We start from the raw sequence: 14,950 nt of genomic DNA, 5'->3' as shown, positions 1-14,950 counted from the left end.
GGGGCTCACGACGTGGATGAGGTGATGTTGACTGCTGAGGCAATTAGGGGAACGTGAGAGGTTTCTTCTTTGATTATGAACGTGAGAGAGAGGTTTATATCCATCCAGCAAACATGCATGAATATGGGGTTAGGTAGGTATTGGTGGAGACCAAAAACCTCTTCAGTTCTGGTCAAATACTAACAAACAATTTGTTCAAGTATTTTGATAAACCCAACGGGCTTGTAATCCAATGACACTTTCTCACATCTTCCACATGAAAAGTAAGGGTTCGATTCTCGTTAGGAGCGCGAACACTTAGTGTGGTGGTTGATGCTCTTTGAGCTTGCTTCACCCGTATGACGCTTAGCAGCATCTCTTTTTCATCCCTTTAGAAAACATCTATCGAGTGAAAAAAAGAAAAAAAAAGTATCTTCATAAATGAATAATAAATGGCATATGACTTTTGGGCGGTAGAATAGGAATCGTGTTTGTCAGTGCCACACAATTAGATGCATAAGTCGGGGTTTTGAAAACAAAAGTGCTATACACACAACAAGTAGATAATTTGTTAAATTTTAGCATAATTCATTTTCTTTGTAAGTATATATTGGTCCCATTCAACAAGTATAGAATTATTTCATTCTTTTTTCTTAGGCAATGAAGACACTCATGCATGTACTTAAATTTTTTTTTTTTTTTATGTAGAAAAGAAATTGAAAAAACTTTAAACGAGAATGTGAAAGAACTTGTATTTTTAACTAGATCAAATCGAATTTGTTCAAACTATAAGAGATTAATATACTATTTACTCCATATCTGTAATACAAAAATCATTATTACGGTAATATATACAAATTTGAGTTGAATTAGGCCCGCCGGACTAGCACAGTAATAGAGTTGCTACTCGTTATATACTCAATCATTATTAGGGTTTGGACTTGTCAGTATTTGTACTTGGCTAACGTCATGTCAATTAGGAGTACCTAGCTAGGAAAAAGTCTAGGTTCGTAGATACAGATGAACAATTAAAAAAGGGTAAATTTCACTTACCTCCACTGAGGTTTCTGACAATGACAAACACCTCCCCTCACGTTTCAAAAATTGCACTTACCTCCCTTCTGCTTTACTTGTCGGCTGCAGATTCCCCCAGCTGTTAGTCAACTGTCACTAAAGGTAACGGAAAATGGTGAGGTCAGCCAAAAGTGAAGATTCATTTCCCATTTTGCCCTCATCTCTTGTCTTTAGCCTTTTATACTCTCTTTTTCATTCCAAAAAATGCAATAAACATATACCAAAACACCATATGTTGATGATATATGTTCAATGAATATCAACAATAGAAAATACATGTTCAACATTTTGGGCTAGCCAAAAGTGATTTTTTTAATTTTAATTTTGGGAAAAAAATTATTACTTCTTTTAGTTTCTCTACATAAGAGGAATCTATGAAGTAGAAAAATATGGACCAATTTAAAATTTTTAAATTTAATACCAAATAAATAAAATAAACAAGATAAATCAACTTGTTTTAATTATTTTGGGTTTTTTTTCTAAAGTTTGAAAAATATGGTCCATGGTGTTTTAATTTTTTTATTCTACTCATTGAGACGAACCTAAAAATTAGAATGGGTGGTTCTAAGATCCGTGGTGGTTGTTAATTATTCTACTCAAAGTTTAAAAAGGTTCACTAATGACGAGAAAGAAACCAAGAAAAATAGGATTCATAGATTTGTAATAAGTGAATGGGTGGTTTTAAGATACGGGGTGGTCGTTAATTATTATTCAACTACTTATTTGATTTTTTAGTTTCAGGCTACACATAAACATGTATAAATCTTTGGCATTTAAGTGAAATTAAGCTTAGTTTGGCATGAACGAACATTTATTTCTTTGTGTTTTAAGGAAAAAAACTTCCTTGTATTCTCAACTTGTATAAATATAAATAAGTCTCCAAAAATAACCGAACGTAACTCTTTTAAACCCACCTTAAAAGCTCTGCGTAAGTATGTTAATTTTTTTGAGCCAACGAAAAAACAAAAAGAATATTTGGCATCTCAAACTAATTTTTGCTACAAAGACAAAAAAAAACTACTAAACAAGTTTTTTAACTCTATAACTTCTTTTCTTTTCTTTTTTGATTTTTTAGTTGTTAGGGAACTTTTACTATCTTTGGTTCAATTTTATACTTGTCCCTCGAATGATTAAAGAAATTGGTAAAGAATTAGACAAGAATAAATGAAAATAAAAAGTTTCAAAATTTTAATTTTTGAGATCCCATATAGAGCAGAGGTGACTAATCAAATGTTGCGGTGATTAGGTTTATTTTTTTGAGTTATTTATTTAGTCAAATAGACAAAAGTATAAGAAAATTTGAGAAGGGGTAAAAAAGTAAAAGCCCAACTTCTGTTAGGAAAAGTTACCCGACAACTCTGGTAAGTGCAATTTCAGAAACGTGAGGGGAGGTGTCTGTCATTGTCAGAAACCTCAAGGGAGGTAAGTGAAATTTACCCAATAAAAAATGACACGCAATTTAAAAATAGACCATTAAAATGGGACAAAGGGAATACAGTATTTGACAGTGGTGTACATATGGCGTACATCGCCGTGTAAGGCATACTACCGATTCCACATAATTGATATGATTTGTTGAAAAAATTTAAAATATTTTTTAAGCGACTTCGTAAAAAATCAGCTCAATTAAATATGTGAAAATGTTTGATCCAATCTTTGAACTCTTCATTCAAAAGTTAGTCGTATGTACACCACTTGGTTCAATGACAGAGCTACTTGTGAGCGTATGGGGGCCACGGCCCCTGCGTTGTTTCATTTTTTTTTTCAAATTTTAATGTTAATTTTAGTTAATTTTTAACTATTTGTTAAGAATAATATTCTGTATTGGGGGTTATTTAGATATTTAAATGCTTAAGAATGTGTTCGTTTCGAATCTCAAAATCCAATTTCTCTTTCTATCCATGGTCTCCTATAAGTCTTTTGTTCTATTATTAATTTTATTTCTCTTTCTATCTCTCTTCACTGATTATCCAAAAAACTTCACTCAAAATCTAAATCAAACAAACTTGTATTAGATTTCCGAATCTTGAAATTTCAAAACCTTCTTGTTTATAGTTTGGCCCCTGCGGTTACAAAATCCTAGCTCCACCCCTGACTTGGTTAGTACCAATAGTCAGGTTATTGATAGCATATTCATACACATATATGGCTTCAAAATATTGACACGTATGTGCATGTAGTGGCGGACGCACATAATGGCAAGGGTGGTCATGTGACCCCACTGCCTTGGAAACTACTGGACTGGAGGGGGCTGCTGTCCCTTCAAGGGACAGCAGTGTGCTGTCCTGGCCAAGGGGACCCCGCTCCGGTCTCGCTCCAACGATCGGAAACGTTCACTTCGTAGAGTTCGTCAAGTTAAACAAATATGTAAAAAATTCAGCTCAATCGGATATTATTAAGTGCCTCATCGAAACCTTTTCGTTTTGAAAAGAATGGATCCGAAACACAGAATCGAATCTACTAGAACCCATTGTTGGAAAGTTATATGTCTTCCGATCAGGCACTTAAAAATATCCGATCAAATTGATTTTTTGCATACTTGTTCAACTCGACGAGCTTTACGAAGTAAACGTTTTCGATTGTTGGAGCGAGACAGAAGCAAGACTCCCTAGGCCGGGACAGCATGCTGCTGTCCCTTCAAGGGACAGCAGCCCCCCCAGGTCCGAAACTACCCCATGATGACCATACATTTTTGGGACATTTTAGTAAATTTGACCCAAGTACTTCAACAATAATTCAATCTTTTGCCCTCACATCCGCCCAGTCAGGCTCTCTTTCTCTGGAAAAGCTTGTGAATGATTGGACTTTTGAATCTTTCAAGTACAAACCTACCCCCCCACCCCGTTCCCTCTCTATATCTCTGATTTTATGACAGCAAAGCAACACCATAACTTAAAAAAAAAAAAAAAAAAAAAGCAGCAGCAGTAGCAAACACCATTTTCATTATCGGTAAAAATAATTCATGCCTCTAAACCAAAATTAGCCCGTGGCAAAATTAAAAGTCAAAGTAAATTTTGCGCCTTTGTTTGGTTTCCATCTTTCAAACATATTTTTGATATAATGAGTGAATAGAGATAGATAGAGAAAGTTGCAGAGAGTAAAATTGATTTCTCCAAGTTTTACACAAGATCAACTCGGTGTTTTTGGAGAGTCTGGAGTTAATTTTTTCAAATGAGACCCTTAATATACTTCACAAACAAATAACTTAAAAAGATAAAATCAACATAGAAATTGATATTGCAAGTACTTACATATAAAACTTGACCCCAGTGCCATGAATTTCTAGGTCCGCCCCTGTGTGCATGTTACTACTATATACGTAAGTGTTGTTTATCTCGCACACAAACATATATATCTAGATGTGTGTGTATATATACATGATTTTAGAGGTGTGGGTATTATTCATCAAAAAGTCAAATACAGCTCTGAACACAACTGTGCCCAGAGACGTACGAAGTACATGGGGAAACAACTGTGTTCGGATTCCATAATCGTGTTGATAACTTTTCTCTATCACACCATCATACCTGAACAAAAACTCCTCCATGACCCCCTTTTGATCCTATCCTGAATCTAAAATAACAATTCGAATTGTCAATTTCACAAATAATGTAGAGTAAATCTGAGCCGTCCGTGTCGAAATGGATGGCTAGATCAGCAAAACCCCGATCCGGGGGATCGAGGGGAGCTCACGACGGTGGATGAGGTGATGTTGACTGCTGAGGCAATTAGGGGAACGTGAGAGGTTTCTTCTTTGATCATGAACGTGAGAGAGGTTTATATCCATCCAGCAAACGGGGTTAGGTAGGTATTTGAGGAGACCAATTAAAAACCTCTTCAGTTCTGGTCAAATACTAACAAACAGCTTGTTCAAGTATTTTGATAAAGCCAATGGACTTGTAGCCCAATGACATTTCCTCAACTCTTTCACATAAAAAGTGAGGGTTCGAGCGCGAGCACTTAGTGTGGTGGTTGATACTCTTTGAGCTTGCTTCACCCGTATGAAGCTTAGCAGTATCTCTTTTTCATCCCTTTAGGAGACATCTATCGAGTGAAAAAAAAAATTATCTTCATAAATGAATAATGAATAATAAATCCCATATGACTTTTGGCCGGTGGATTAGGATTCGTGTTTGTTAGTGCCACACAATTAGAATGGTGTATAAGTCACGGTGTTGAAAATTACATTTATGTCGTTATATAGAAAATTTGTTAAATTTTAGCATAATTCATTTTCTTTGTAAGTACATTGGTCCCATTCAACGTGTATAGAGTTATATTTTATTCTTTTTTCTAAGGCAATGAAAACACTCATGCATGATGCATGTACTTTATATATATATATATATATATATATATATATATATATATATATAGAAAAAGAAATTGAGAAAACTTTAAATAAGAATGTGAAAGAACTTGGCATTTTTAACTAGATCAAATCGTATCTGTTCAAATTATAAGAGATCAATATACTCCTATTTACTCCATATCTCTAATATAAAATCATTATTAGTACGATAATATCAACAAATTTGAGTCGAATTAGGCCCCGCCAGCCTGGTACAGTACTAGAGTTGCTACTCGTTATATACTCAATCTTTTTCTTTTTTTTGGGTACGTCGGAATTTCTATATACTCAATCTTATTGTGTTACTAGTACTCCCTTATTTAGAGTCCAGTATTCTATTGTAAGTTGTCCCTTAATAAGTGTCTATTTTGTAAAGTTAGTAAGTAAAAATTGGTGCATTGTCTATTTTATCCCTAAAAGTAGATTCCATTTTAAAAAGTTAGTAAGTAAAGGTGTAATGATAATGGATAAATAGGGAAAGTAGAGAAAAAAATTGATATGAAAGGTATAATGATGATATTTTTTTAATAAATTAAAGTTACGAAGTAGAACAATTAAAAATGGACGAAAGGAGTACAAATTATACTCCCAAAACTCATCTCGCATTCAATCGGGCCCTTAATATAGATGATGGAAATATCCTCCACTGGTTGGCAACTGGCAAGTCTTGTCTGGTCCACGATACAAAATTTTCACCGCCAAACACGGAAAAGAAAAAATGATTATATCCCTATCAAAGTCTGTGTCCCCTATCGGACTGGATATTAATCCTGTGGAGTCAAAGTGATATTCCGAAATTCGTTCGTAAATTTAACGAACTTAAACGCTGGTGCAGTGTGTTTAAATTTAATCGGTTTACGTGAGACATTGAGCTCTTTTGTATTTAACAAAAATGATTTTTTTTTAATCAAAAAAATTGAGCTCGAACGAGGTTTTAATGAGCAACACAATCTAACTCGACAAATTGGATTTACTTAAACAAACCGGAAAAAACATGTCATTTCTACAAGCATATCCAACTCGAACATTATGTACACAAATCTCTGTCAATCAAACTAATTTATCCAAATCTTGTTTTAAGAAATATGCTTTTGAATATGCCATGCAAAAATGATCGAGAGAGGTGAATAGTTTAGGAAATTATTGTAGTACTACAACTTGGGGAAGCAGACAAACCAGGCTGGCTGGCTTTCTTATACTGTGTGCTGCTTTAAAATGTCTTTGGGCCCATTGCAGAGTGGATGAACTTGGACCCCCTCATCCTCCATGAAAATTCTACCAGGAGAACCTAAGTCACATCATCCATATTTGAGTGTGGGGATGAACGCCCTATGCTCCCTCCTGCTCTCAATTCTTGCGCTCGCAATTTTTAATACTACTTAGTGTTTCGGGAAGACGCCTTCACGCTCGCTCCAGCTCACGCACACGAGCATTACAGCATTAGCTGACTGTAAACGCCAAGTTATTTGAATTCGTCTCCAGTTTGTCATCGGATCATATTTTGAAGTTCCGTTATATTTTCCGACTTATGATTTGGTATACAATCAACGACGTAATACGAAATCGTTCGCAACCAGACTTGAGTCCAGCAACTCTGGGGCTCTATTAGATATGGTTTCAACCAGAGCATCGACTACAATTGCCAGAGTGATCCCTCTACAGAACTCAGGCCAGCAATTATGAGTGTTCTGCTACGAGAGCTTACGAGGAAAATGGGCACACGACATCTCGTGGAAAGCGTTAAAGGTGACGAATAAAGCTTTATGAGTGGTAGATAAAGCTTTATGAGTGGTAGTGGAAAGAGATCCGCCTGTCAAAGGCATCCGAGGTGACAAGCTTGGAAACTAACAGTTCCAAATCCAAAATTCAGTAAATTGCCATCAGCAATTTCCAAAGCAAAATCGAATGCTAGACTTCGTGACTAAGAAAGCTAAAATTACAGAAATGCTACTGGCACAGCAGCTGCTGTACAGCAGCTGCGCACAGATCCCTTTTGTGCCCGTTTTGGGTCCCGGAAAGATGATTGGAGCCGCTCATTTTGTTCAAAATACTTTGTTTAAGGTTCCTATAAAAAATCACCTCAATCCGATATCGGAAAGGGTGTTTACGAATTATCCAACTTTGCTTCAAAACTTAGGCTAAATTTTGAAGCAAAGTTGAATGATTCGTAAACACTCTTCCCGATATCGGATTGAGGTGATTTTTTACAAGGACCTTAAACGAAGTATTTTGAACAAAATGAGCGGCTCCGATCATCTTTGCGGGACTCAAAACGGGCACAAAAGGGATCTGTACGCAGCTATTGTACAGCAACTGTTGTGCCAGCAGCACCGTTCCTAAAATTAAGTCCGAAGTGACTTTTAACAGTGGTTCGTGAAAACTAAACAAAACCGCAATAGGGAGGCCAATACCAAAGGTCCGAAACTAACCAAAACAAAACCTTAATAGGGCACGGCGTCCTGGCATAAAATCGGAAGGTAGACCGTACATGTAACTCACATCATGTAACATGTCTAGAGCAGGACAACAAAGTGATACTAGCAATCGTTATACAACAAACAAACTTCTCTTTCCCAAAAACCTGAAAATCATACCGTTCTACTCAAACAGAAATTCTATCTTTTAATTGCATAAACCAAATTAACCTCCCCACCTTAAAGACGTTTTAATTTACCAAACGTTTCATGGTTAAAATAGCTAGAGTTGAGCAACCAAAATGGCATGCTCTTAGTGCGATACATCAAAGACAAACTAAAACAGGAAGGAGGAAGCATATGAATGTTACAATAAGCAAATGTGTGATCGGACTCGACCAGGTGGCGCCCTCATCTGAAGCCTATCTACCTCTTCCCACGAGACCGAGGCCCAGAGCCAGAGCCAGACCTTGGGCCTGGGTTCTTCGAGAACTGCAGTCGCAAGTAGGCAGAATCTCGATCGTGCTCGTCTATCTTATAGCCTGTGCAAGACACAGAAGTTCAATATCTACAGGCATTTCCAGCAACTCAGTTGTGGTAAATGAATACCATGTTGTCTGACAACTTGATAGAAAATTAAGCGAAAATCGTAAACTAACTTAAGTCTTAACCATGATCATGGTTCTCACCTCTTTTACTCTCATTTCCCCTAGCGTATATATATATGTATGACTTACCAAACTATATGTATTAGTGACCATCAAAAAAAAAAAAAAACTACATGTATTAGCAGAAAGGAAAACAATCTCTCTAAATAATATGTTCATATTTACATACAACACTTAGATACTGCCCTGAGCAATACCCTTCTACGTGCACTCACTCGCGCCCTCACTCCGCATCCTCACTCAGTTATGGAGAGTATCCCCCTTCTGGCCGAATACATCCTTCTACACAACAAAAGCCAATAATGGAGATTGCTTCTCAATTCTTACAAACAAATCACAACTCCAATCTACACATTTCATGCCACAATTTGTGTTTAAGGGTAGTAATTTAATTCAAGAGATACAGAAATCCAGAAACAAATAACCGGGGACTGAGAAAAAAAGTTAATATTCCAATTCGCATGAAAATGAGAGAAGAGATCACCTTGCAAGGCACTCAAAGCTGTTGCTGCACAGGCCGGATTGGTGAAATCCACGAAACAAAGGATAAGAGGATCTCCACCACGCTGCATAAAAGGTGAGTTCAGTTTTCTAAAAGTAAGAGATACAGTTCTAGACAAGTCAATTTCCTAGTGTCCAACAAAGTGCATGGAAGCTATAAGCAGTAAGATTAAGTGAGAATGAGAATAAGAACTCAACAGCCTTACATGTCTGGACTCCTTGCTCACAAGTCTTACTTCTTTATACCCCACAAATGGGCGGAAAATATCTAGTGATGATGTAAAAGAAAACATAAGAAGAACGCAATAACAAGCATAGAAATTTGGATCACTGAAAAGATCCATGTCCAAGCAATGAGAAATTATATCCTCTAACAATGACAACGATAACAATTGACATAGATGTAAGCATCACAACAAAATCAAAGGATACGAGCCACTTCTCTCCTAGTGATGTCAGAAGGAAGCCCCTCAACATACAGAGTATTGGAAGCATCTGGAGGGAGAGGAATTGTCTCACGACTCATTCTAGGCATTGCATCAACAGGAAGCCTGCCATCAAAACCCATGCCTCCACCACTCCGTGGATCCACTGGAAGCCTACCATCAAAACTCATGCCTCGACCATTCAGTGCATCCATTGGTAGCCTGCCACCAAAACTCATACCTCGACCATTCGGTGCTGCATCTGAACGAACAGCCCCAGAAAGACCCATTGCAGCAGGATCTGTTAGAGGATTACCAGTCCCTCCACCACCCATCCTTACTCCACCAATATTACTAGCTTCCCCAGAAGTAAGTTGCTACAGAGACAACAAAAGGAATAGTTAGAATCTACAGAATTCTATACAGTGAATCCGTTTTGGAAGACAGGAAATAATTTAGAAGGGTACAGAATGTTGGAGGTATCGGTCATAAGCTGATCCAATTGTTTGTGTGTCCTTCAAACCCCGAGGACCAACGCCACCATCATCTTGCGCCAAATAGTTATGCATCTCATGGGCAGAAGGAACTCCAGTAGGTGGGAGTTCTGCAATTGGTGAAAACAGACTCAAATTCTGATTGAATAATAGCTAGCTTTGTAATTAAGTATGACACTAATACTTCAAGTTTCTTTCATTTCCACTTCCCAATGTTCCAATAAACAGCTAACATGCATACATTTGTGTCTGACTGGAAGCAATTACAATAAGGAAAGTGAAATACTAACTCCATGCACCAGTAAAAATCTCTACAAAAAAAAAAAAAACGAAGGGAACAATAAGGGGTTATCAAATTTATGCCATAACCAAAAAAATCGATATTAAAACAGCTACAAGTGAAACCAAGTTTCAGGCAAAAAAAAAAAAAAATACTAGTACAGCTTTGAAGGCTAAGAAGGTTTCGGCCACACAGAGTTACAAGAGTTCAACAAGGAATACATCATGTGTCTCTACGACTTCAACTAAATTGAAGGCAAAGAACTGGAAGAGGTACGGAACATATTCCCAATTAAACTAAAAAACTTCTCTTACAGATACAGAAAAGGATAGACATGCAGTCAAAAGCATCTAATTAATCTTATTTTTATCCTAACCAACCTTGAAGAAAAATAGCTCTAGAAAGCAAGAAATACAAATGCAATGATAACTGATTAAGCATAGGAAAAACTGGCTATTAGTATCATTACTTAAAAAGGGAGCCTCCATATCAAAGATATATAGCTTCCATCTATGACAAAAATAAACTAAAAAACAACAGAAAACCTATTGTTATTATTTAACCATTATAGCATAAACTGCATGAGTGTGCTAACAAAACCATGTCTTCAAATCCCCAAGGCCCAAACCTGATGTCATACCATCCCAACCAAAAAATAACAGGCTCAAAGGATTAAAGTCACTTTACAAGACCCATATCGTAAACCCAATTCGCCACTACCATATACATTTATAAAACTAGACATTCCGTCAAAGTCAGCAGACTCAGCACAATTGCATAACGAAGAGTCTCAAGCGGAATGCTAGTTCCTACATAAAAGGTTAAATAACAATCTCCCCAAACAACACTAAAGCAAACCATGCAAGTCAGCCAAAATGAGTCTCATGCGATTGACTATCATGAATTTGATTGACTTATGTGCCCTTAACTACTAAATCTGCTCTTAGTTTAATCTCTTACATTGGGATTGTTTATGTTTAAATTCATACCACCTACGAATTTGGCAGTTGTCATATATTTAGTTCACACCAAATATATGTGCATGGCATGTCGTTCCATGCCTTGCCTAGCCCGGTGACAAGCACACATGCCATTCCATGCATTAAAGTCGGTCTTGCGTAATGCTTTGAACTAAATCATCCCCGTGTGAGTACAAGAAACTCTTCATAATTACATCCTCTTTGGAGATTCTTCTAATTGACAAGACGTAAGAATTGGAACTGACGTTTGTCCAGTTGAGTCCTGTTTGCTGAGAGACCAACAGAAACTTGCTTAAGGCTGACCTTACTGAGAAACATATATTTCACGGAAGTATCTCGGCAAACTGAGACAATGACTTGCAGGGCAATAAAACTAACAGAAAATGTGGAAAACATATGGAATAAGGGCGCAGCTTGTAGCCAACAGGTTAATCCTTTTGGTTGTGCTGTGAAACAATGTAACAGAAATATGGGTCATTTGATGTAGGTGAACAATGCATTGGTGCAGTATCTCAACGGTGAGAATGCTGGGTTTGGTGAAGTAGCCACGATGGAATTACCCTAGTCAAAATCCACCCCCAACAATAACTACCCACCATTGCTCTTTGCCCCACAAAACAATTCCATCCAAAAGGTTGCCTTAAAAAATTCCAACATTATGTACGGGGATTATTAGGTTGACACTAGAGTTGTGTGTTCAACAAGGAGTGATGCAATTGCTTCCTTCAACGATGCATTATGATGGGCTTTGGATCATACATACTTACACATTACAATATTCACGGACTCTCTTTCTCTTTTCCAACAGTAGAACAGTAAGGAATTCTTAGCAATGACAGCCCTATGTTTTTTTTATCAGTTTCTTGGTCAAATATTTCACTGCAGAATCACCTTGTGCCAAGGAATAATTCTCACTGGAGATGTAGCCATGGCAAGTTTTGCAGCATTTTCAAGTACCCAATTGCCGCAACAAACAACACGCTTTTCCTTTTGACGATGGCTATACCTCTGCATTAACTTCCATGTAGTAGCTATTGTATTTTGCCTCTTTCGTATTGTCCATAAATTAACTGGATGTATATTGTATGCCTTCAAACTAGGCTTCGGTTCTTGGGGTTGTAATTTGGATATCTTATGTTGTACTACACTACTATTTATCCATTGGTTTTTCTTTTCTAGAATTTCTTTGAACTATGTGTTGTAGAAATAGACAAAATGAACTGTGCAGTTTGCTTTCCCAGTGGTGCCTAGCTAACTTCCGATGACAGACCAAAGTTTGGTTGTACCAGATTATTTGTATTTACTATTTGATTGAAGAAACGGAGCCAGACATGGCATATTAAATTTTTTGACCGGTCTGTATCCATGTAGTTGATGAACAACTTCTAATGTAACCTGGACTACTCCTATCCTATGTAGAACTGCGATTTGAAAAAGATGAATATTAGCCCAGTCCCTTCTTAAAATCAGACGGCATGTTATTAACAAACAAGAGGCTACAGTAACGCCTTCATTACTAATTACGACTCATTACAAAACAGAAATCCTAATCTCACCTCAAGACCTCTTAACTACAACGGCCATCAAACTTCTCAAAAGGTTTTTTGTTACGAAACCAATGTGACATGACCCAACACAACGACGATGTCCACCACTAGTTTAAAACATACAAAAACAAATAAAACTTGTGCATCCTTAAGCTCTACATAGCCCCAACTCACCTAGGAAACCTAGTCCCTTCCTGTTTTGAGAAGAACATTCAAGTAACTGAACCAAACATAACCTTAAGTCCTGATCAATTGGAGACGGCTACACACATCCGCCTTTTCCATTGAGTGTCGAGGGCATTGTGAAGAACATTCAATTGCTTAACAAAATAGAGAAGCATACAATACAGACAATTTTGTATGAGAAAATTCTTCTAGTTTTATAAACTCTAAACCCACTCACTTAATATATGCATTGATACTCTATGGCCTTATTTATTTCTGTCTTTTGACTGATTGCAATAGAAGCCACATGAAGTGGAGAACTAGACAAGAAGAGCCGTAAAGAGCCAGAGTCACTTACCAGTAGCTTCAAGCTTGTGAGTTTGAACTAGAAGACTTCAAGTCCACATAGATTGTTTTGAGCAGTATATAATTTCTAGGTCTTTGTATTGTGGCCTTCGAATGGAGCACTCATGATTTTAACCCACAGGGATTGATGTTCCTTAGAGTTTTCTACGTATATCGTTTTGAAACCATAAAAGGTATATGATCCCTAGAGTCTTCCAACATATATCAACATATCCTAAATTATTTAACCTTTTTTTACCGACCCTGTGTGCATGTCTTATGATTAGCTAAATCACTTGAGTTTACATACGGAAGTAACTATCCACTTGGGAATGTGTCTGCCTCTGAGTTTACAAAGGTCATTGTGCAACGAAGAATGAATGTCATAATAACAACATAAATATGTACACATACCCACTTACAAAGCACAACATCCTATGTCCATTCAACATTTAAATTGTCCGGAATTACTTACTAATATGCATCTTTGCACTTCACGACCAATTCTGTAGATGACATTAATTTGATCACAAACAAAAGACCTAATCCTAATAGAGAATCTCAGGCTAGCCAATCAACAACATTTGCAGCCCCTTTAGATGTTCAGGGAGAAAAGAAAGAAAGAAGAATCCTTACACTTGTTTGAACGAATAACAGAGGGGGGAGAAATTCATTCGCTTTTCCGAATGAATGAAATAGTAGATAAATGAGTATAACTGTGATTTTTACCAGTCCCATTTTTTCTTCTGAATCAAACCTCACCATTTTCCTGAGAGCTGGAACAAATCCCAGTCCCTTAATTACTCACAATTTCTCGCCATCAAAAGGGGCTCTTGATTCTGCGAGCCTACATGTTCCACTAGAAATCCTTCCTATTAGTAAAAGAAACCTCTTTCCACAAGCCCACTAAAATTTCTTGCGCCGCAGCACATTACACGAGACAAATCCGAACAAGATATATGTGCACATAAATACGTTCAAAAGAAATCAAAGAATGTAATTTACCGTAATCAGAGCGAGGTCGTTTGAGCATGCCAGCCGCAGGATTCATAAGTTGTTGTTGTTGTTGGTTCCAGTACCCATCGGCCATTTCTTCTGCAAACCCTAACCGAGTTACGCATACACACGAAATAACATGTACGAGCAGTTCTATAATTGTGCGAATGAACACATGAGAGAGAGGGAGAGAGAGAGAGAGAGAGAGAAGATGTTCGGAGAGAGAGAGAGAGAGAGAGAGAGAGAGAATGAGAAACCCTAGCGGGGGGCGTACCTGGATCTGCAAAACCCTAGCTTTTGGTTTCAGCCTTGGCCTGTGTGTCGAGATCTTTCTAACGTGCACACGGTTATTGGAGTTTGGGGGATGGGTTGACTCGGGCGAGTTGCGAGTTCATATAATTATGCATCCCAATCGCACGAAGGTACCCCAGGTAATGTGAGTTTTAACTTTTTGCCGCGTATTTTACCACAAATCTAATTTTAGCCCCTTACTTTAAAAGTGTCTCGCCGTCAACACCCTATACTTAAAACCCAAGCTACCACATGTGATGCTCGAGTCCTCGACAATATACAACATTGGACATGAGAGTACGAGACTGTTAGCTCGTGTGTCCAGCAAGTGAGACTTGAGGAAGCCACATTATTGAAAGGGTAGTAGGGTACAAAACTGAAAGATATGCTCTGTAGTGTACTCACATGGGTGTACATGCCCATGTTGGACGCTAAGTGAT

At 37.4% G+C, this 14,950-nt stretch overlaps 1 protein-coding gene across 1 annotated transcript; it reads right to left on the bottom strand.

The window, feature by feature from the left end:
• Positions 1–7,954: 7,954 nt before the first annotated feature.
• Positions 7,955–14,646, bottom strand: LOC131306623 (RNA-binding protein 2-like). Its single transcript, XM_058332980.1, has 7 exons — positions 14,494–14,646; positions 14,229–14,318; positions 9,880–10,016; positions 9,420–9,789; positions 9,194–9,255; positions 8,971–9,052; positions 7,955–8,360 (listed from the first exon to the last, which is right to left on the bottom strand). Exons 2-7 carry the CDS (start codon positions 14,311–14,313, stop codon positions 8,245–8,247), a joined length of 852 nt encoding a protein of 283 aa, XP_058188963.1. The 5' UTR covers positions 14,314–14,318; positions 14,494–14,646; the 3' UTR covers positions 7,955–8,244.
• Between the last annotated feature and the right edge of the window lie 304 nt (positions 14,647–14,950).

This window comes from Rhododendron vialii, chromosome 11a (assembly GCF_030253575.1).
Source record: "Rhododendron vialii isolate Sample 1 chromosome 11a, ASM3025357v1".
Classification (NCBI taxonomy): Eukaryota; Viridiplantae; Streptophyta; class Magnoliopsida; order Ericales; family Ericaceae; genus Rhododendron; species Rhododendron vialii.
Note: the sequence above shows the minus strand (reverse complement) of the source record. Positions and strands in the feature narration are given on the sequence as shown.